General features: G+C 32.6%; 1 protein-coding gene across 2 annotated transcripts in view; it reads left to right on the top strand.

Moving 5' to 3' along the window:
* The window catches only part of LOC129226011 (fasciclin-2-like), a 131,218-nt gene extending 106,822 nt beyond the window's left edge, over positions 1-24,396 (top strand). For both annotated transcript variants that reach the window (XM_054860589.1, XM_054860595.1), the window contains 5 exons: positions 5,002-5,145; positions 9,262-9,446; positions 11,583-11,679; positions 17,487-17,660; positions 23,131-24,396. In XM_054860589.1, coding sequence (XP_054716564.1) covers positions 5,002-5,145; positions 9,262-9,446; positions 11,583-11,679; positions 17,487-17,660; positions 23,131-23,393 — 863 coding nt within the window. In that variant the 3' untranslated portion in view covers positions 23,394-24,396. The remainder of the gene's footprint in view (positions 1-5,001; positions 5,146-9,261; positions 9,447-11,582; positions 11,680-17,486; positions 17,661-23,130) is intronic.
* The last annotated feature ends 407 nt before the right edge of the window (positions 24,397-24,803 follow it).

Below are 24,803 nucleotides of genomic sequence, written 5' to 3'. Positions count from 1 at the left end.
AGCTAACGTATAGTTATACTTTGTTTCCGACAGATTTTCTTTTTGCCATTTAAAAAAATACAAATTTCTTTATTATTTATTTATTCATTTATTTTTCCAAAAGCTAAGTTGTTAGTTCCTTTACTGCAGAATACAATTTCGAAAATGCCGTTACTTTGGAGATATGATATAAATCATGGAATATTAGCTGTTTGCATTTTAATATGCAATCACTTTTTTCTGTCGTATTTTACGAGAGTTGTAAATCTCCAAGACAAACAAACGCTTTAAAAACGATTTTAATTTGTTACTGGCAGATGATTATTTTTTCGCAAACGTATATCACCAAAAAAATCATAAAGAGTACGAATTTTTATGTAAATTTTCATATTCCTTTTCTGAATATAAGGAAATGCAGCAGTGCAATAATTTTTTTTTCGCAGCATAACACTAGTATTCAGTTCGTATCGCAAATGTAAGCTCTTACCATGTAATTTGGTAATTGCAACAATTTGGGCTTAACACCTTGAATTGCGTTTTAGCAGTAAACAACAACCAGTAAACCAAACGAAAAGTTCTATAATCCTGATTTGATACCGCAATATTTGCTCATTATAACCAAGTGCTCGTAAAAAATGAGTTTGGGAAGAAAATCATGAAAATTCATCATTATTGCCTTCTCTCTTCTTTTTAATCACTGTGTTCCAAAGAAGTTGGTTACTTTTCTTTAAGCCATCTGAATATCTCTTTCTTATGTCTTTGTGTTTAAGAAATATACATACTATTAGGGCTTCCAATCCCGCGCCGAATTCAGTCCCGCGGAACTTCGGGATTGTAAGGAGTCAATCCCGCGGGATCCCGGTATCCCGCGGGATTGACTTTATTCTTCTAAAAATTAAATTTCTATGTCAAACAGAAAAGGTGATGCTTTTTAGGAAGGACTTCTTTAATTGCTTGAACTAATTGTCTTCTTAAATTCCGTACAACGATTGTAAAGCACTACAAAGTCAGATCCTAATTAGCAATTATCGTTTGGCGTGCCGCTCGTATGGAATGATGGTAAAGGATTTTTGCTCTAAAAATAATGCGCTTGATGGGAACACGTGCTATGGCTCCATTGCAATTGATTTTATTAAAATTAAATAATTGTGGACACTTGGGACACTTGGAAAAAGATCCGTCAGAAATAGGTTTTTTTTTCTTCTTATAATTGAAGAGGCTTAATAGGCTCAAGAACTGCAAAACACGGACAAAAAGATGCCTCTTGGATGTGTGTTTAGCTGTATCCAATTTAACTTGCATTGATGATACCCTTATTGCTCCCTAACGCTGGTCATTGCATCAGTGAATTTGATTAATTACAGCAAGGGGTGAATACTGCTTGATTTCACCATTTCACCAAGTCGTAGTGTCAGTAAAAGTGTGGATAATTTTGCTAATTTTACCTCTCACTTTAAAGAGGAATTCAAAAACATCAGCAGCTTAACTTACTGCACTGTCATGCGAGTCAAACTGTGTTTCATACAACTTTCTGTTGCCCCTTTTAAAGTCGTGCCGAACATAAAAATAATGTCAGATTTTTTAATGCTTTCGTGTTTAGAGTGCACTTTTTTAAAGGTGTTGACTGCACGACTAAAGCTTACAGAAGTGCTCCAACATTACATTCAGACTGCTGTGGTTTTGGAATCTGTAATACACTTTCTCTATTTTTTCTGAAACGTAATTTAATTGATTTTAAATTTTAGTGAATTAGAAAATGCTTATAAGTTTTACACATTTTCTCAATTACTGAACGTATGAAAACTGAAACCTCCGTATGAGAATACCAATTCATTCTCAGAAACATATACTCTATTTCAATTGTTTTCTTAAATGGTAAATCAATCGTTGGTCATAAAAGACACATAGTTTTTCTTGCTCTTCTTGCAGATATACGAGGAAAAAGATTCAAACTTCAGATGATGCTTGTGGAAAAAGTCGTTTCATGAGGGGCAAAAGCTGGAAAATGCTTAAATGAAAAAAAGTTGCGGGATTCGGGTTCGGGATTTTGGGATTGGAAACCCTTTATACTATATGCAAATATGTAACTTTATAATGTTTTTTTTACTCCACAAGTTATAATATATAAAAGAAGTTCCGTGTAGAACTAAACGAGCTTACTTTCCCATATATCCATACTACTTTCTAGTATCTGATCAATATTCTCAAAAAAAGCTAAAAAAAAAAAAAGAACAAATGAAATAGCAGCACCTTTTAAAAAAAAGCAGCTAATATACTTTTTTCCATTAAAAAAATCTTTAGCTGCTTTCAAAATGAAAAAATAATAATTAAAATTAATAAGCTCATTAAAATAAATACATCATATCAAAAAAAAATCGTTTCTTTTTCAACAGTTGCCAAAAATATTTTTTAAATAAATTAATGCACTTACCAAAATAAATAAAAAAAAAATAAAATGTCAACTTAAAGAAATAATTTTTACTGTCAAAAAAAAAAAAAAAAAATCTGCTAATATCTTTATGTTGAAACATAAATGACTTCGAGTTTATTCAACGAAAACTGAATACCTAAATTAAAACTTTAGCGTGAAAATAAAAACAAGTCATATCAAAAATAATTATTTCACAGTTGAAACCATAGCTGCGGAGTCAGAGTCAATCTCATTTTGGGATAAAGGAGTCGGAGTCGATTATCCAAGAATCGGAGTCAGTTATTTATCCTCCGCGTATAAATTTTTGCCAAAGCTACGAAGTCAGAGTCGAAGTCGGGGAGTAGGAGTTCGATTAATTGTCGGGCACAGGAGTCGGAGTCAGGTGCCCCTAAATTTTTGGAGTCTGGAGTTTGGCGTCAAGAGCTATTTCCAACAAAATTTGTTTGAAGTAAATCCGCCTTCAAGTACGGAATCTACCTTGACTTTCAGTTTCCCCGTAGGCCCTAATATTAAGGGATTTGAACTGTTCAAAATTGAACGGAAAATTGTTCAAATCAAAAAGATATTTTATATACAAGTTTTTCATCAAAAGCTTTTTCCTACAAAGTTTGTTTGAAGCAAATTCGCCTCACAGTTCCAAATTGCCTTGAATTTCCCCGCGTAGGCGCTAATGTTAAGTTTTTTTGAACTGTTCAAAATTGAACAAAAAATAGTTCAAATCAAAAAGTGAAATATTGGAATGAGGTGTCCTTGCCGAAATCTTTCGAACAAAAAAAAAGTTTGTTCCAATCAGACTATTCATTCAAAAGTTGTTAGGGGTGACATACAGACAGACCGGCAGACATTTTCCTCCATCTTAATACCCTACTTTCCAATTTTAATTTTTTCGATATTTATTTAATTATTTTATTTATTTTTTGACTTTTTTTTTGTTTTTCGCGATATTTTTAAGATGCATTAAGCCTTCTTTCATGCTTTTTTCTTCTTTCTCCGACTTTTACTGGAAAGAAGCCTAAAAATGAGCTGTCATCTTTTGTTATCAGGATTTATGATTTAGCTCTAGCTTTGGTGTGTTAAAGAAAATCTCCCCAAAAAAGCTAAGCTGGGCTGGAAGTCAATAGAAATTTTGTGAATCGGAAAAATATTGCTCACTTTAAACGGGGTTTGCTCTTTAAAAGCGAGTTATGCTCCCATAGAATTAACATTGTACCAACCAGGTGTTTCTGAATTCCTCGCTAAATCCGGGATCTCGTTAAATCAGAGCACGTTATATGAGAGTCCGACTGTATTTTAAATGAAATTTACTTGCAATTTATTTATTTTTTTTTTTTGTGATCATGGCTGGTAGGAAATATTATTCTTTTTCAAAATGTTTTTGTGCTGAAAATTTGCGTATTGTAATACAAAGAAAAACGGCACGAAGGGAAAAAAATCAATTTTTAAATCTTGAATTCAAATTATGATTTTCACTATCGCGAAAATTGTGATAGGACAGTACTCGATGGATTTCTTGTTTCTATTAACGGCTTTTATCGCAACCATAATTTGAGATTTCAAGACGTCAAAATTCAAAGGAATGCCAGAGACTGTATCTTGAAGGTTATGTGCTAGATGTTGGATGTTGTGTGTTGGACACTGTTTTCACGTAAAAAAAAAATTGTGAAGTCTTGAATGTCGTTTATTAGTAATTCGATATTCGGAGGAACGTACACGCCTGATTTATAAGCATAGAAAAATAAATTAAAGGACGGACGTCATTTAACGGTGAAAGAAAAACAATACATATGTATTTCGCGATTGCTAAAAAAAAAAAAAAAGAAAAGAAAAGAAAAGAAAAGAAAATAAGCTTTTGATTTTTATCTACCGCAAAGCACTAAAAGTTTAGTATAATTATTCATGATATCGCATTGTATGCACGTTTTTTTTCCCGCAAGTAAAATAAATTCACATAATTGTTTTTTAATATTATTCCGTGGCTTAATAAATCAAAACAAAGTAACTTTTTTCTTGATAAATAAATTTACAATGCCAGTTTGCAATGGCTACAGTAAGTGATATAGAGAAATGAAGGACATGGGAACATACTTACTCGGTTTTTAGCGCCACCTATTTAATATATTTTATCCATTTATTTGGCTATATTTTAACCATGTAGTACCACATGTAATCTGTTGCTCTCAAGAAAAAATATTTTTATCAGAGCATCTGATAATGCAAGTGATTATTAAAAATTGATACCCATATTGTAATATTTTTTGTGGTAAACCAAAAACTATTTTGTTACATAGTATAAAATTATCAAGCTCCAGTGATAAACATTTTAAAAATTGAAATCTACTAATATTTGGAGCATTTATTTCTTTAAGCTGATCGTGATTTAAATATTTTTATTTTTTGTAAAGGCATGCGCTGCGAAGTGGATGAGACAAGGCGAAATACATATTTCATTCCCTCAATCCTCTACTTATTGATTTTCTACAACACTTTATTCACCTATTCACATTGTAGTCAAGTATCTTTGTAGATATTTTTATAAGTATATGTACTTATGTTGTCTATTAAAAATTTTGTTTCAATGTTTCTTCTTATAGGTCCCCGTCATACAATAACAGAAGACGGTCTTTTCATTCGCAGTCTTCGGCCAACAGATGCAGGCAATTACACGTGTCGAGCATTCGTCGTCACGCCCCACAGCTCTCAAATGAAAGACCGCAACATACTTCTTCATGTCCACTGTACGGTTCTTTTAAATGAAAATTATTTCCTATTTTTTTATTTCTCTTCCTAAATTGTTCATTCATTTTCTCTAACCAGGGAATGAGACGAATAGTATGATATTTAAAAAAAAAACGAGCTGATGTGTGCATCACATGACTTCCTTTTACTCAAACTTAAGGTCATTTCCCCATTACTGGCAATTTTAATGTGATTTAATAGTTTACTCTCTAAATATCATCAACAGTGGCCAAATTGAAACAGATTTTTAAAAACATCGCCAAATTTGTCGCCAAGTTGGCGACAAACTTTGCGACCAAAAGACTGGAGATACATTGCCAAGTGTCCGCCAAATTATAACACCACTTGAGTTTACATCGAAATTAACAATGATTTCCCCCCAAAAAGGGGCAAAAGAAAGTTTGCAACCAAAAGGGGAGATGCAAAACTAGACCCCACTAGAAGTCTACGTACCAAATTACTTACTGTTCTTGAGTTATTTGACATGCATACGTACACACGTTCATACATACAGACGTACATATAGCCGTCACGAGGAAATTCGTTGTAATTAACCCGGGAATCGTCATTATGGATATTTCCCGTGTCTATACGTTCTTAGGCACTTATCCACGTTTGGTCGAGTCGAAAAAAAAAACTCAATATTCATTCGGGGGTGAGTAAAATGGAAATTAAGGTGGATTTTTGAGTGAAAATTTTTTTGCGAATAAAATACTTCCTTTTTTGTAAAAGGAAGTTAAAAGAAGTAAACAGCTGTTGGAAGAGTATTGTGCAACATGTTTTTTTGATGCGCAAATCAATTATAAAAATTTTTAAAAAATGACTTCAATCGGTCTCCGTTATGGAAATAAAAGATCTTAAATTCACCGACATTTTAAGAAATTTCGCTAAACAATGATAAATGGAAGTTTCATGAAGCAGTGATCAGATTGTTGATGTCTTTAAAAGCCTACAAACGATTGTTTGTTGGTGTTCATTTCCAGCTAAATTTTTCAACCGGTAGCCAAACTGCAGTTCGGCTAAATGTAGCCTGATTTTAATCTATACAAATAACACAAAGCTGAAGAATTTGTTTGTTTGAACGCGCTAATCTCAGGAACTACGGGTTTGAATTGAAAAATTCTTTGTGTTGAGTAGCTCATTTATTGAGGACTAACGCGGTACCTTCACGGCTTTGCTCGTAGTAGAAAATTAAAAAGTCATTTGGTTAGCTTGTATATTTTTTACTAATAATAAAACTCAAAGTCTCTCTGTCTGGATATCGTGACCCCTGTCTGGATCTCTGTGACGCGCACAGCGCCTAAACCGTTCGGCTGATTCTTATGAAACGTGACACAAAATTCGTTTGTAGAATGGGGGTGTGCACTTCAAAGCGATTTTTCGAAAATTCGATTTTGTCATTTTTATGTTTCAATTTTAAGAACATTTTACCCAGCAAATTATCATAATTGTGAAAAGAAAATTACGAAATAATCATAACGTGGAACCGTAAAATGGGCGTGCAAATGAACATAGCTAATTGGTGAGAAATTCATCGTCCATTGCTTGTAAATATACAGGCGAACCAAATGACCTTTTAATTTTCTACTACGGGCAAAGCCGTGCGGGTACACGAGTTTCAAGTAATGGATGATGAATTTATCGCCAATTTGCTATTTTATTTGCTCGCCTATGTTCCACGTTATGATGTTCGGTAAAATGTTCTTAAAATTAAATTATAATAAGAACAAAGTAGAATTTTCGAAAAATCGTTTCGAAGTGCACACCTTCATGTTACAAACTAATTGTGTGCCAGTGCTATGCGCATCACAGAGATCCGGACAGAAATCCAGACAGAGATTTAGACAGAGAGACTTTCAGCTTTATTATTAGTAGAGAAGACCCATTTGAAAATTTGAAGAGTATTTCGTTAAATAACACTTAAAATCATGCCTTTTTTTAAACCGACTTCAGAAAGGTTCAGTTATCAGTTCATATTGTACGTATGCTTTTTTTTTTTTTTTTGTCAACCTATAGCATCTCATTTAGTAAACAGTGTGGTGGCAACCGCATGTTCATACGACAAATTTTTGATTTTCTATTAGTTTTTAAAATGTGTCAATGACTTTTCGGACAACCTATAGAAACGAAATATTGTTGCACATCCTTCAAACTAGTTTTTCGCTAACTTTCAAAATTATGTTTTTCGTACTATCGAAATTATTCGAAGAATACAATTATTTTTCACTTTTTAGAGCAATTTTCAGAATAATTTTTTAAGTCAGTTCGTGTTAGTTTTCAAAAATATTTTTAAAAAAAGTTTTAAAACACTATTTTTGAAAGCTAATAGTTTTTTACTTGAAAACTTTTGCGAAAAATGATTTTTCTCACAAAATATAAGTTACATATAAAATTAAAGTGCGTTTAATTGTTTTTTAAAACAGCTATCATGCAACCTAATAGCTCCCATAAACATGAGCTAGAATAGTAAAAAAGTAAATTTTGGGAAAAAAGCAAAACTTTTGTCTAACAATATTTGCTGCAACAGTCGATCCTCCCATAGTACATGAGTATTGACATTTTAGAGAATTACCAGAAAAAAAGGAATTTTAGATTTAGAAAATTAATCAAGCATAAATTAAGAATAGCAGATCCTCTTATATATAACAGCGAATGATCAAGTAACGCTCACCGTCACCAACAGTGAAACTCGTGCCACGGCATAATAATTTGATAATATTTTTTTGTTAATGTTTGACCATGGCCCCACTAGATGGCGCTGACGCTTAACGGGCCTTGAAAATTTATGACTTTTCTGTGTTAAACCGATGCAGCTCATGCGTCCCCCAATTAATGTCAACGTTTCAAACTTTCTTTATTTTTGATTGGACGTCGTCCATTTTGACCGCAAGTGGCGCTGAACGGAACTCCTGCATCCGCCAATCAATGACAACCTAATGGAAAAAGGGGGCACCCTCCTTTTTGCCATGAGTTTCAGCGATTGTCATGGCCTATAAAAACCAAGTGGGGCAATGGTTTGACATGCAGGGAAATGGTTTATTTTGAAAAGGCTGAACAGGATCCGGTCACTTAACTGTTTCACTGGTAAGACTGTGCCATTTCAGAGGAATGAAGAAACGAAAAAGTGGTCGAAAATTAACGCTATCCACTGGGGTTTAGAGTTAATTCACTAGAGTTAGAGTTAAAATTTCAACTATCAAAATATCATCAAACAGGCTAAAGCTTCGTCCAAATGTAGAAGCAATTTTCACTCGTCATATCATAACGGGCGATTTTCTAATAAGAAAATAGATGTGCAAATTAAACGTGTCAAAGATTAAAATTTGTGAAAATGTAATGAAAATAATTGATAGTCATTTAATATCATTATATATATATATATATATATATATATATATATATATATATATATATATATATATATAATGAATAATTGCCATACATAAATAAGAGTCACTTCAAATAAAAATTCCCTTTAATTAAAAAATCACTATATTATCTTAACAATTTATGACTTTTCTGTGTTAAACCTATGCAACTAGTAGCCTGAGTGATCTGCTCTTTAAATTTTCAAAAAATGCGTACTTTATATGTAGCCCATTTTGATTGCAAGAGGCGCTGAACCAATATGTGTATACACCAATTAATGGCATATGGCCCATTTTGACCTCAAGAGGAGCTGAACACAATCCCGTGTATCCACCAATCAATGGACATTTTGATTGAAAGAATGGAAACCATGAATTGCCTCCAGCGCCCTCTTTGATGCCATGAGTTTCTGCGATTCTCACGGCCTATAAGAATCAAGTAGGGCCATGGTCAAACTTAACCTGATAGCAATGCGAAGGCTGCATAGATCGTAATCGCAGCATTACGACGTCGCCAAATTAGGTTTCTCTCAACTTAAGTGTTACGCACGTAAGTTAACGTCGACATTATTTTTCCTTTCACTCTAGGAAGATTACTTTGCTAAATATGCACTTCGATCTCAACATTTCATCATTACGGATTCCTTTTTTAATTGAAAAAAGCATGCAAATGATTTTTTCTGCAACTTACATTGTGGAATGGTATTGTCTTTTAAAAGTGTCCTACAGAGTCTTCCTTTTTCACAGACAGGCCCGTCTGGCACGTGCCCCATCTGGAGAGAACCCATGGCATCTTAGGAACGACGGCCAACTTGACGTGCGCAGCCCACTCTCAGCCTCCACCAGTTTTCGAATGGTTTCGAGACAGAACCCTGCTTGGAAACAGTCCTCTTTACAGGATTATCAACGAAAAATGGAGGAGTGTTTTAACGGTAAAGTTTATTTATAACTAACACATATCTATACATATAATAAAATAAGATGTTTGTGTGTGTGTGTGTGTGTGTGGCGCGCTTCCCGGGAAAACGGTAAGGCCTAGAAAGATGAAATTTGGTATACAAGTACAGTTTCTGCTGAAGATGTGCACCTCGAGCTTCGATTTTTGATATTTTAGTTAGAAAAAAAGTTGTTCAATGTTTTATGTGTTTTTTTTTTGCACTTTTTAGTACTTTGTACCTCACAGACCCCGAACCAATCGCACCACACAAATATTTTTTGTACTATTGTGTTGGAAATTTAATTTTAAATATGATGAATGAAAAAATTTACTACTTGGATTTCGATTCGAAATTTACGGCGGAATCTTAATCGCAAACAATGTTACTTTTTTTTTTTTACTATATAGCTTACTTCTACATTTTATTACGTGTTTTTCCGGCACCGCTTCCTTTTTTCCCCCTTTTTTTGTTTTATTTAGTGCATTTATTTTTTTCCATTCTCCACCTTCCACCCAAGCTGGACGTTTTGCTGTATCTATATTACGTTACATCTTACTGTTGTGCGCAATTAATTCAATAAAAACAGCGAGATTTTTTTTTTCTTTGTCACTTACTTTACCTTGTTACTTTTTGCACACTACGGGGAATTTTGGAGATAACTTCTTTTTTTTTTTTGCTCTACTTAAATAAAAAAGCGGTTTTTGAGGGATCATTGTTTTTATTAGGAAATGAGCGGGGATGTTAAAATAAATAGAGATGGATAAGAAAATTTAGAGATAGATCGTAAAGGTAGATAGCCGCCGAAGACGGCAATCTTGGTGTAAAAATGTGAATGGCACAAAAAAGATAGAGATGGATTGATTAACACTGCTGAAAAATTTATTTAAACTGCCGCCGAAGGCGACAAACTTGAAACAAAAAGGTAAATGACAAATTAGCCAAACAGCTGCCGTAGGTGGCTGCTTGCATAGAAAGGTGAATGGCGTAAGAGGGCGAACCAGCTGGTCGCCGCAGGCGGCTAGTTTAAAATAAAATGGCTACGTTTAAGACATACGTAAGGACGAGTTTGACTTTTGAAGTTGACACTTGCAGGCCATGGTGACCTAAGCAGTTAGGCATCAAAACCTGAAAACTTTGCAAAGTAGATTCACTTTCAGGTTTCAGCTTCTACTTTGTCTCATCCTCTTTGGGCAAGGATGAAAGAGATTTTGACAATTTGATTATTTTTTAAGCCATCTCTCTTTGAGACTTCATAGTCTAAGAAAAATGTTTCACCTTTGTGTCCCCAATAACGATTCAAAAGATAGTTGCATAATATCTGATTTATTTATGTATACTTTAACGACATTAAAAAAAAATATTTTTTCAAAACTTCAGATACATATTTATAATCATATTCACCACCTGCAGTAGAAATTCGAAATAATTCCACTCAATAATTTTCTTTTTATTCAAACGTTTTTTGTTTTTGTTGTCGTCTTGTGTCAACCAGGCTGGAAATCTGGGGTGCGCTACTTCACTTTTTCTAATGTACCGTAATTTGGTGTGAAGTCCGACTTCCACAGTACACACATGCCATAGGGACCCGTTTTTAGGGTACGAAACCATTCACAGCACCAACAACACGTACATACAAGTTGACTCTCCAAAGTTCAATTTTCCTTATAATTTGCATCTACAACTCTCTCATTAAATATAAAAGAGGTATAGTTTGGTACAAACCACCAAAACCAATATGAAAACGTTGAAACATGTGCTGTGCCATTCTCACCCGCAATGAGAGGATGAGAATAGTACAAAGAAAAACTGCTCTGGAGGGGTTGTGGGTAAAGTTTCAAATTATTTCAGGGTCTAAATCGAAAGCCAAGGTCCTATACTCTTATAATAACACAACTTCTTTTTTTTTTCGAATGAATGTTTAGTAATTACAATTAGAAATATACTAAAACTGTACCGTAGTCACCCGCTCCTACGGTAGTTAAGGTACAGTATTTTCCAATACATTATATTTTTGTGTACAATGTAGTACATAAAAATATGCTGTACAATGTATATTTTTAGTACACTGATTAGTATTGTTAAGATAATATCGTCCGCAATATACATTTTTTTTTCTTTTCAATCTTTTAGATACATGTTAAAGAATCCTCTGTCTTCGGAAATTATTTATGCGTCGTAAGCAATTCTTTGGGAGAAGTACACAGAGCAATATCATTAATAGAAGGAGGTGAGTGCTTTTAAGCAAATAGGATTGTAAGTATCAAAGCTCTATGCATATGAAAATTTAAGAGCGTTCTTAAAGTTTTGTGCTTCTAAAGAAAATTCATATTAGAAAACTACTTCAGTTTTAAGGTTGGCGAACACCATAATTTTTGAAAAGAATCGATTTTGAGGTTTTGAGGAATTTAGAGAGCCCCACTGTTTTTCTTCCTAAATCTGCATTTTTTTTTAAATAGATAAATGGGTTCGTTTCCAAAATTTTAAAAATATTTTTTTCTGAAAGAGCATGCTTAAAAACATAGGATCTGACTATTTCTTTTTTATAAATCTGTTTGCGTTTAATATTAAAAAAAAAAATACTTAAATCGGAGCGTTTTCATGGTTTATGACTTCTGCCGATGACATCACAAATGATGAAATGCCGTTTAGTGTTGCCATTCACAGTGCAAAATATTTAATCCGCATCTTTAATCACGTGTATTGGCAACGATATGGTTGACAGCAACCGCAGAGTGCAATATTTAATTAGCTGCTTGATTATCACAACGTGGAAACGTAGTAGAAAGATGCGTTAAAGTGCGTGGTGCATTGGTGACGTCATCAAGACCACACCTTGTTTCAGAAATCGGACATTTTTAAAAAAAATAATTTAAAAAAAAAATGCTGGGAAAATGAAAGTATTCTCTAGGTCCGAGTTTTTTTTTTTTTTTTGCTCATTCTATCCAATTTCAATGACTAAAATAGTACTTTTGACTGAAGGAAACCCCCCTATTATTGAGAAAACTAGAAGAAATTTACAAAAGTCAAATGCACTGCTTATAAATGAAATTTGCTTTTTCGTTTTTGATTTTCTCATAATCACATTTTCAAAGTTTTTATTAACACCAACAGCTCTAGCGAAAAAGGAATAACTCTTAAGATTTGAAACTTTGCAAAAATGTTAACTGAACATATTACTGTGATATAAATCTCGAAAAAATAATGTGCATGCAATATATGATTTTGAAGTAATGATCAATTAAACTTAAAGGGCAAACAGCAAGTTTTTCGGGGGAATTTTTTTAAAACATTTACCCATAAAACATGTTTTTAGTTAATTATTTTCAAATGGAGGGTCTATCACTGTCTGGTATCTAACAAAGAGATAGAAAACATTTTTGTTTTTAAAATGAAGAAGTAAAAATGTTAAGAAAATTATAGTTTTTTTTGCTAAAAATTGGGCTTTTTTATTTAAAAAAATAAATAAATTTATTTTCAACAAATAAGTCACCAAAGTGTGTCATATTCAATAATCGTATACAGTTTTTAAAAAATGCAATGAATATTGAAGAAGAAAATATCTAGGGTGTTCAACTTAAATATACTGTTTTGAGATCTTGAATCAATTTCAATCTTTGAGTTGAATCGCACCATTGCTGCGGTCACTTTACTGGTGTGCGAATTCTGCATTATCTACCAGTTTGTTTGGCTCTCTTGGCTCATTTAAGAGGTTTTTCGCCTCCAGCTCAGGTAATTCCCATTCCGGGCTGATGAGTGCATAACAGCACGAAACTGCTGTCCTCGGATGGACTAACTGAGCTGGCGGTGTATTTTAAGTTGTTTCTTAATATTTAAAAATTCTTTTTATTAGTCAAAGCACAAAATTGATAAAGTTATTTTAAATATTTTACCATTTGACTGTAATAAAATTATGTTAATGGGAATTTTGCAGAACTTTTCAAAAAAAAGTTACATTTGAAATTTTATTCTGCAAAGAAATAAGGTTATATTGAGTTGAAAAACAATGTCCAAGCTTCACTTTAAGAAAGACTAACCGTTGCACAACTCGGTCAAAAAAACATCCTTTTCACAGAAAATTTATTAGGATGTAACTTTAATGGAAATGTTTCTTCTTTAATTTAAGGAAGCACGAAAGGAATTTCCATCTAGACAACATTAATTGGTAGTTTGATATTGAAAGGAAGAATTCTTCTTCGCTTAAGTTCTGTCGCAGGAGAAATACCTGACATACTTAGGTTAAGGTTTTTTTTCTTTCTCCACATAATAATATTTTCAGAACAATTAGATTAGGTAGCAAGTTGGTATATAAAGTCTGTTAGATAAAATATTTTCACCTCATTTTCTTTGTTTTTAATATTTTCCTTCCTAACTCACTGAAAGCATTTATCTTAACTTTCGTGTGAAACTCATAAACAATTTTTTTTTTTAGCATATGCAGTTACATGTTGAAGAACACTTTTGCTCCTAGAAATAATAAGTCCAAATTATTCAAATTTTTATGCATTGAATGATTTTAGTATTCTCAAAAAGAAAAAGAAAAGAAAAGAAATCCGCCTTGCGTTTCTTTATAAAGGTATTAATTGCCATCTCTTGTCTAAAAACAGATGAAAGTATTCTATAACATTTGTAATTGTTATCTAAAAATTCTTATTTTTTTGGCTCTTGCACCCTTTACTTCTAAGATTCCTCATATTAGAATAGCATTTAAAAACAATGCCATTGCTAAAACAAAACAAAAAAAAATAATATTAATAATAATAATTTGAATTTTTGACATCTTGAATTCAAATTATATTTTTCGCAATCACGAGCGCGTGTATGCGCGAGTGTGTTTGTGTAGGCGCATGTGTGTTGGTCGTAGGTGGGTGTGTGTGTGAGTGTATGTATGCATGTGTGTGAGTGAGTGTTGTGTACGCGCATGTGCGTGTAGGCGTTTGTGTGTGTGTGTGTAGGCGTTCGTGTGTGTGTGTATGTAGGCATGTATGTTTGTGTCTGTGTGCAGGCATGAGTGTGTGTATATGTGTGTGTAGGATTGTGTGTATGTGTAGGTGTGTGTGTATGTGTAGGTGTGTGTGTATGTGTAGGTGTGTGTGTATGTGTAGGTGTGTGTGTGTGTGCAGGTGTGTGTATGTATGTGTGTGTGTAGGATATGGACGCAACTTGGACACTGTTTTCGCAAGAGGAGCAGCATCGTGAGGCGGCCGGTCGACTGTGATGCTGCATAGGGTGCTGGTGGGAAAATAAAATTAGCGTAACATCAAAAACAGTCAAATGAGAACAATAAGCAATCGTGATTCCTCAAAAAAAAAGAAAAAAGAAAACATAGAAAGAACGACAGAATGAAAAATGAAAGAGTTTTAGACATGTTTCGCACGCATAAAACTAATTAAAAATTTGTTTATTCTATTATTTGTAATAATAATGTATGTTTTTAAAACGTATACTTTTTTTATTTATTTTGACTTTTCTAAATATCAAGCTCGATGAAGAAGATATCGAACTAATTATGAGATTATTTTCATTTTAAAACGTCAAACGTTAAGCGAAAGGATAACTAAACGGTTTTTACTTATTCACGGTTTAAATACACACACACACACACACACACACACACACACACACACACACACACACACATATATATATATATATATATATATATATATATATATATATATATATATATATATATATATAAATAATTGTTAACGAAGAAATACATCTGGGCAGCATCTGAGCAAAAGTGCAATTACAGTTTACATTCATCCTGAAATTGTGCAGGATGCCATTTAGATCTGCGGATTACGAAGACGCATTGTGTCTGAGCAGAATTTAATCTAAAAAAGAAGGAAAACTATAAAATGTTAGAATGCACTTTTGGTTAAGTGCTTTTGCTCTTTCAGAAATCTTGCTACGTACTTATTTAGAGTAAATGGATTTTGCTTCCATTTCGAAATTTGTTTGAGATTAGAAACTAGTGTGGGCGATATGGGAGCATTTTTCAAGTGTGCTTGCATTCTTGTGTTTCGAAAATGTTTGATCTATGTATTTTCGTTTAAAATTTATTCTCAGAACAATAATGCTTTATTTGATAGAATTTATTTGTGTACACCTTTTTTAGTATCTGCAAAAATTAACCATTTTTCTCCCGAAATGATGTTATCTATTAAGAAGCTTAAAGGACAAAGTGAAGAAGATAACATTTGAGCAAGTTTTAGCTGAAACTGAGTAATTTCTTGACTTCGATTAAATTGGAAAATAAATTATAACGTGGCAACAAAATAAAAGGAATCAAAATAAATAGCAAATCGGTGCTTCTTCATCTGTCTTTTTCATTAAAATTTGATGTATTCGAGTGAACAATTTTTTTTGTTATTTTTACATTACACTGTTATATTCCGCTCAGAAACTTAAAGTGTGCCTGCTAATATTTATTATCGTATTGAAAATCATAAAGAATGAAATATCTCTTCGAATTATTTCTTTTCTTAGACAAAAATTTTCACGTAATTTATTTCTATGATAAATTATTATGATTTTATCTACAATTTAGTTCTTGTGTTTGATTTCAATAAATTTTTAAAGCCATAACATTTCTTTCATTGAATTAAATCCAGTATTGTACATAACGAGCAAATTTATCTGATGCTGTTTTTAACAACCTGTCGTTCCCCACATGCATCATCATTCATCATTTACGATACATATTGATTACGACACATATAAGCTTGAGTAGAAGGTACGTTTTTTTTTAACAAAAAAATGATCTTATAAAAAAACTTTCGATTTTTACAAGCTCATAACGAGTTGATAACGCATGGTGAGCCGAGAGTTCGTTTACTGTTTAAAAATTTATAAAAAAGAAAGAAATTCTAATAAAGAAAGGCGGTTCGCAAAAAAGGGTTCACGTGAAAGACAGATATTGTAAGCGAAAAACAAATGTTCGAAATATCGCCGGTAGGCGGCATCATTAGAATCACGCAAATTGAATCCTGTAATAAAAGACCGTGATACACGAGGATTTCCATTACAGGTACGAGTGCTGTTAATGAACTTGCTCTGTTCGAATGGAGAGTTAGCAAGCCTTTCGTAGCTAAAATTTTTAACGAAAAGACTGAAAGACGATGAGTGATCCCATAAGTAACAACAAATCGAAATATTGGGTTATCTGCAATGAGTTTTATGTAGAATGGTACACCGCCACACTATTCCAGTTCGGTGAAATGATTCATAATGAGTACTTGGATGAAGGCAGAATGATCACTCAAGGTTGAAAAGTCGCAAAGCCTTTACGATTATCGACCTTACTCCGTTCGATTTCTGTTTGCGAGGCTTTTTAAAAGTTCATATTTGAACCTATACTTTTTTTACTTGCAACTTTCATACTGGCAATCAAAGATTGTGAGGTTTTTGCAATGAATTCCGACATGTTGCATTTATTTCTAACAGTCTTTTCGTCGCCTTAGTTGTTCATGCTGTGTTCTGAGGGTTAAGTTGCACAACTGAAGCAGGAGCAAATGAAATAGACTACCTGTTGTCTTCTTTCCTGTATTTAGGATTGTCAGAGACCTTTACCGGTGTCATTTTTAACAAAAAAAAAAAACAATTTTTGCAAACCGAACTTAATTGACATAATGTGCTTTTTATAATTTTTTGAAGTTTAAGAAACCTTAGGATTACCATGTATATCAGAAGCTGCATAAAACATGTTTTAGCTTAAAAAACAAAGTTGATGTTTCAATGGCATTAAGAAGCTCTCTCGGCTACAATATCAACATAACGAAGGGGCCAATTTTAAGGAACATTAGCTATAAAACTGTGAAATATCAATGATTGCTAGGAATGTTTTCAAAAAATTTCAACGTATCGTGTATATTTCTCATGATATACCGATAACCCATGCGTCATCGACCTCGAAAAATATGTATATAGCTATACAATATTTTTGTTGTTGTTGTTGAGTTGAAATTGAATATAAAACACTACGAAAATACTTACTCTTTCAATGTTGGTTTTTGTTTATTTTTGATATAGTTATTCCTGACCCCCCTGATTTCATCTTGCTCAGCTATGAACCAGGGATATTAATCGTGAAATTTACTCCTTCAAGTGCAGAAAATGCGTTACCCATCCTGGGCTACAGAATACAATGGAGACTTGCAACGGACAGCGATTGGCGTCAAGCACGGTATCATCGGGCCAGTATAGGTAAGCTTTGTTAGAATACATAATCTTAAATTAAAGAACTGCTAATAAATGAACCTTTTTGTAAAACTATATCGAACCCGCCTCCCTTCCTTTGTCAATAACTTACACTTCACTTTACACCCTGTATATAGTCCCTTTGTCACATATTACGCTATTTCTCATTAGCATATTCTTATGAAAAAGGCATTATGTCACACTTATTGTTGCACCCTTCCCTCATGTCACAAACAGTCAAAATTTCACCACCAACCCTCCTCATTAAAGCATGATATCATTTGCTGCTAACCTCTAACAACATCCTTTGATGAAGCGTTGAAAAGCGTCAGACTCATTTAATTGCAAGAAGTTATCGCGCAATCACTAAATTTATGGAAAAGGTATTTGCTATCGACGGATCATGCTGTTTTACTCGATGAAAAAGCGGAGTTTAAGCAAAATTCGATTTGTTTTTAGTTGTAGAATATATTATAATATTTTTACGTTTAGGGGAGGGTGGCCCAAAGCGGGTAGGTTTTCGAAGAATGCTCTAAAATTGTAATCCTTCGATTTTTATCGCAACAAGTTCGGTTTTATTTCCTAGCAGGGTTTTTGAACTTCAGAATAAAAGTGATTTTTGTATTGTTTCAAACCCAATATCTATTTATTATCAAACACTAAACACTTGAAAAACCCGTTTTGACCTACAAGAGACCCAAAGCAAGTAAGCTTAACTAATTGTGATTTGATACATTTTTTCCGATCAAATATGAAGTTATAAATGATCAAATTCGTTGATTAGCTAGCTGCCATTGTGAAAAAAATATACAAAAAAGTTATACTTATCCAATTTAAAGTCAGTACATTTGTTTATAAACCATGAAGAAATGACTGATTAAATTAATGGACTAATTAATTGCCATCATAAAAAAGTAAATTTTTAAATTTATACTTATCCAATTGAAATAGAAAATCTAAGTCAGCACATGTTTCAAGAAATTATAAGTAAATACATGATTGAATCCTATACCCGATTTGCCCTAAAGCACGTTTTTTATTTCAATAATTATAACATAAAATTAATACTTAAAAAACGTAATAACCATCGTAGTTTGCAGGTGGATGGTGTCAGAGTAACGTAATACCATTGACAATTAAAAAAATAAGCTGGTCTTCGACTAATCACACGTTACAAAACTTAATTTCTTTTAATAGAAATGTCTCATTTTTTTATTTTAAGCCTGGTTGCACCATGTCGCTTCACTGCTGCTTTACTGGTACTGATTAAAACTCGGTGTGTTCGGGTAAACATGATAGATGTATGCATCACCGCTGACACACCATGCGGAGGCATACGAAGGTCTACCCGCTTTGGCCGACCTACGCGCTTTGGGCCACCATTCCGTATTAAAGTAAAAATATTTATGCTATTATAATATTTTTACTATAAATATTACTATAAATATTTACTATATTATTATGCTATAAATATTTTTACTAAAATAGCTCATTTGCTATTTTGATAAAAATATTTATGTTTTTTCATGGTCAGTGTTTTTCGCGTGAATCTTGCGACTTAGCTTCGTCATTGGCGGAGTATAATAAAATTGCATACTTCCTTTAGGTAGAAGAAATTATGTAATAAAGTTGAAACTTTCTTAGCAACAAAACGGTTTATAAAACCATATAATCTGTAAAATCCTTGTTTTTCCATTGGATATGTATTTTTCGATTAACTCATTAGGAGTTCATAAAAAATAGTTGATGAAAATTATGTGATGTATTGAAAATTTGAAGGCAATACTGCTATTTGTATGATGCTATTCTTAAAACTGACCTAATTGAATTTTGTTTTCGTTAAGTGGTAATAAAAGTTTTCCAACACGATTTAAATTCAAAGCAAAATATCACTTGATATAAAGCTAATAATGTAATTTTTTTAAAGGGTCTTTGTTAGATTTTATTTCTGCTGATATTTGCAGCTATTATCAGTATAAAGCTACATTTTCTCCACACAGACACTTTCCGAAATCTAAAAAGTTCTAATATAACCTGTTCACATGTAAAAGAATCGTTATTCAAGGATTAGGCTAAATCTGAATTTTCATTCTTATGGTTTACACATATACTCACTATGTTGTTAAGCATTATTTCATGGAGTTAAATACTTTTCTTTAAAGTGCTATAGTACATCGTAGAAAATTAGCACGTTTTCTTGTAAGCTGCACACGTTTAGAAAACTTCATCACCAGAAAAAGACAAATAACCCACAACTAACTAGTTCTGATAGAACGCTATTGCTTCAGATTCCAAACAAAGCAGTTATAGGGGAGGGTAGCCTAAAGCGGGTAGATCACCCAAAGCGGGTGGGCATTCGTACGCCGCCGCATGGTGTGCAAGCTGCGATGTATGCGTATATCGAGTTTACCGAACACACCGAGTTTCAATCAGTCACAGCGAAGCAGCAATGAAGCGGCGTGGCGTAACCAGGCTTAACCCGAGATTGCTCGCACGACCAAAACGAACGGGAGTGCTCGCGCAGGGTATCTCATACCCAAGGAGGTTTTTTGGTATTTTCGAGTTCAATTTTTTTTCAAAAAGGTTGAAAATGCAAATAAGAGAAAAGAGAGAGTATAATTATAAAATACTTTCTAAAAGACTTGAATTCAATTTCTACATTTTTTTTTTTTTGCAAGTACATGCCATATGGTCCATGCAAATATTTTTGTCACATTTTTCAAACACAAATTTGGTTTTTGTCTTTTATATTGGGGCTTTCAGTACAGCTTCTGTACGTTAACTTTGCTTTTTTAGCAGGGGATGCAATGTCTTCACTAGATCCTAGTTTTAATTTTAAGTCTCTTGGAAGCATTGCGTATGCTTTAGTTCAGAACTGTAGCAGAAATACTCGCGCAGGGTCTGCGCATATTTCGCAGGGTCTGCAGCATACACTCGTAGAACTCAATTCCAAAGAAACTAATTTCAGAATATCCCCACCGTTTTTACCCCTTCAAGGTTATGACCTATGGGTCAGCTACTCAAGGAATCGCCCACTTCCAAAAAAAAAAAAAGATGGGGAGAAATTTGATTGAAAGCGAAGAGGTGGGTATGTTATACCCTGCGCGAGCAATCTCGGATTAAAATAAGCAAATGATCCATACCTAAAAAAAAATGAAGGAACTTGTGATTAGTCAAAGACAAGTTTTTTTTTTTTTTAATAGCAAAAGTATTACATTATTCTGACACTATACAATTCTCACACCTACAAATTACGTTGGTCATTTGGTTTGTTCGTTTTCTTCTAAAATTTAAGGTTATAATTATTAAAATAAAAAACGTGCCTTCGGGCAAAGGGGGAGGGGGCGGGTATTAGAGGCATATACGCATATGCTGACTTAGATTTTCTGTTTCAATGGGATAGGTATAACTTAAAAAGGGATTTTTTTATGATAGAAATTAGTTAGTCTATTAATTTAATCAGTAATTTCTTTATGTTTAATAAACAAATGTGCCGACTTAGATTTTCAATTTATATTGGATATGTATAATTTTTTTAAATACATTTTTTATAATAGCAGTTAGCTTGTCAATTAATTTAATCATTTATAACTTCATATTTGATTGGCAAATATGCCAAATCACAATTAGTTACACATTACTCGAATGGCTTACTCGCTTTAGGCCCTCTGGTAGGGCTAAGCGGGTTTTTAAAGTGTTTGTAATGTTAGATAATAAATAAATATTAGGTTTGAAGTAATGTAAAAATCAATTTTAATTTTGAAGTTTAAGAATAATGCTAGGAAATTAAACGGAAATTGTTGCGATAAAAATCCAAAAAATTAACTCTCAAGCGTTCGTCGTTACCTATTCGTTTGGCCTGCTCTCCTTTATGTCAGGAGGTTAAATTTCAAAACTTTTGATTCTAAATAATGAAATTTTAATGATGTATCACCATTGATTATATCGTTTTTACGTCACCATGCAACAGTTATGAAAGCTAACTAAATAATGAAATTTTAATGATGTGTTACTACTGATTATATCGTTTTTGCACCACCGTGCAGCAGTTAACGTAAATTAACTTTGTACCAGTTTTAGGCAAGAAAAAGCATTTAATTTATTCATTAATTTATTTATTGATTAAAATTTAGATTTTAAATCAATAGCTAGTACATTATGCTCAAATTTTGAGTTGTGTCACTTTCTTTGCCAGGGAGCGATAGATTCGGCTTATAATTGGTACATTATTTTTTCAACACAAATTATTATTATTTTTTTTTTACAATGTATAAACTACTTTCAAAATATCTTTACTCAAATATCATCGTCAGTTTTTGCTACAATATGTAGTGTAAATAGATATTTTGTTACATTGTAATTAACCGAATCTACATTTGTAAACCTTTATCAAGTCTCATTTACTACTTGTCTGATTGACGTTTTATCTGATGTATTGGAGATATCCTAGAAAGTAAGCAAACGGAGTAATGTCTTTGCAAGGAACCTATGCCTTTGCAAGGGAAAACTGATACTGAGTGACCTTTCGCCAGATCACGGCAATGTCTGGTTTACTCTGGTTTACTAAAGTCAAAAGGTTGTAAACCAGAAAGGGCTTGATTCTTATATGCTCAACAACTTAGGTACCGATAAAATATTAAAATTATAGTTTGTATGTAGAGTAGAAAAACGTTAAAGTTTTATAAATCTACAGTACGGATATACGAGACCAAATATGATACATAAAAGAAATCCAGAAAATCGTTATTATTCGCATTTTCTTAACCCATTAAGCGCCAAGTCTCCCATTTTGGGAACCTTCAATTAAGATTTCTTTCTTCATCAAGTAATTAAGATATCATTTTGAAATTTTTTAAAATGAATGATAGAAAACCAAACTTTATTGGTAATTTTTTCAAAAAGGTTTGGAATGTAAATTATTTTTAAAAAAATTTTTTAATTTTGCAAAAATGTCTTGTTTTTGCATTACACGAGAAAAAAATTCCCTAAAAATAATTAATGCGAATGCAGGAAATTAGAAACATGGAATAATCAAGCATTCAACAGTATACAATCAATTATAACACTATTCGAATGAAACATTTGAAAGGCAATTATTTGATTGTAATACCATTTAGATCGCAAGGGTATCTATCTATTCCTCAAGTGTGCTGGCACACTTTTTAAAATTAGGGATTCTCTCTCCCCCTCAAGAAGGACTCTCCCTAAAAAAGTCTAACGTCCATTAGGAATTTCAATGGCGCAGTCTGCGCAATGACCCACCTCCCCTGTGGGCTCCTCAGCGCAGCCAGTCTTTCTGGGGGAAGGGTTAAAAATGCATTATTTAAGTATGCTGTTTTTTTTTTTTTTTTTTTTTTTTTGAGTTTAGTTGTTTTCCTTACCGGATTGCGACACGCTCAATGCATAGTTTTCTTTCTGAAGTAATTGCTGAGCTATCATTAGAAAATGCTAAATGTGGTGTGAATATTTTTTTCAGGCAACGAGTTTGTGATACATGACCTGAGCTTCGAAAGTGCGTATTCTGTGCGAGTGTCAGCCCATAATGCAGTGGGTTACAGTAATTTTTCTGAAGAAATAGTTCAGAGGACAAAAGGCCTTTTGGCCGAAACTGTAGTAGACGGTAGCAGTGTGTCTTCCTCTTACAATTCCGCACTGTCGTCTATGTGTTGCAATTCTTTACATCTTCGGCAGCAAGTGGCATTCGTAATGCTTCTTATTTTTATATACAACAAACGTTGAAAACTGGAGTATGTGTTAATGAAAGAATTGTTTTTAATGAAGCCCATTCAGTGAGGAACTTAAGAGTTTAAGCGATGTGTGGTGTCAAGAGATTCTCTTCAAAATGAGCACTGAGATGTCAAGTATGAATTTTTTACAAGCTCTTGGTTGCATTAAACGAATGTTAGATGTGTCTAAATGTGAAGAACTTCTAATGGTGAATGATGTCTGCAATGTGGTTCGTTAATGAGAAAAAAAACTGAGATATTTTGCATTTCCTTGATCAAATAAATGAGCTATGTACTACATATATTTCACTCGACACAATATGTTAGCTTTTTGCTTGATGCGATGAGTTGTATTTTCAATAATTGTTAATGTATTTTGTTTTGCCAGAAATGCTTTGGATTCTTAAATTTTTAAATTATAATAAAAATTTTAATTGAAGAAAGGATTAACGGGAGGTTGTATCTCACGTATAAATACTTTTATTGCCATAGCAATGAGAGTATCGATGGTAAATTTACCCAGCTACTATTTCAAACATGGCATGTTTTGAGAGGAGTATAAAAGGGGCAAATTAGCTTTTTTCTATTTTCATTTCTAGCTTCGTCTTCACCATCATATCATAAATTAGTATCTCGCGGTATTTTATTAAAAAAAAAAAAGATATAAGAGTCTGAAAACCGGTGTAAAAATGTTGTGAGAAGAAATTTATGAAATTTGTATAAAATTAATTGTGCCATACATAATGAAGAACTAAATAATAATATATGAAGAGATAAACATTACAAAAATGCGTAGCTAAAATTTGTTATATGACGAAATATAACGTCTATATTAATCAACTATTAATCGAATCACATGTTTCTTTGACAGGTAAACTTCGTGTAAACTAATGCAAATTTGTTGTAATGGTGCCATTAATCCCTACTGTAATTAATTTTTTTTTTTTCAAAATGTATTTTGGGTCGATGTTGCAACACTTTCAACGTAATTTTTGTTTTAAAGTGAATTTTTTAAGTACATACATGTAAATAAAATGTTAATATAATGTAAATATTTTCACCAATGTGTTGTAAAAATAAAATTTATTGAAAAACTTGTATATAATGAGTTCTTTTTTGTGTCACATTTTCACTTTAGGGACTTAGTAAGCAGTCTTCCTTTTTTTTTCGCAACACCAGCATAATATATATATATATATATATATATATATATATATATATATATATATATATATATATATATATATATATATGAATCATATATATATATATGATTGTAAATGCAACTCTCATTGAAATTTAACTATGTTGATAGATGAGATAACAATAGTGTTATAGATTTATTTTCCCGATTTGATAGCAAAAAAACACTTACTTTTGTGAACTTAAAATGGTATGATTTTTCATAATACATGAATGAAAT

The sequence above is a fragment of the Uloborus diversus genome, chromosome 1 (genome assembly GCF_026930045.1).
Source record: "Uloborus diversus isolate 005 chromosome 1, Udiv.v.3.1, whole genome shotgun sequence".
In the NCBI taxonomy this organism is placed as follows: Eukaryota; Metazoa; Arthropoda; class Arachnida; order Araneae; family Uloboridae; genus Uloborus; species Uloborus diversus.
The sequence above is the reverse complement of the archived record's forward strand: the minus strand, read 5'-3'. Positions and strand labels throughout refer to the sequence as shown.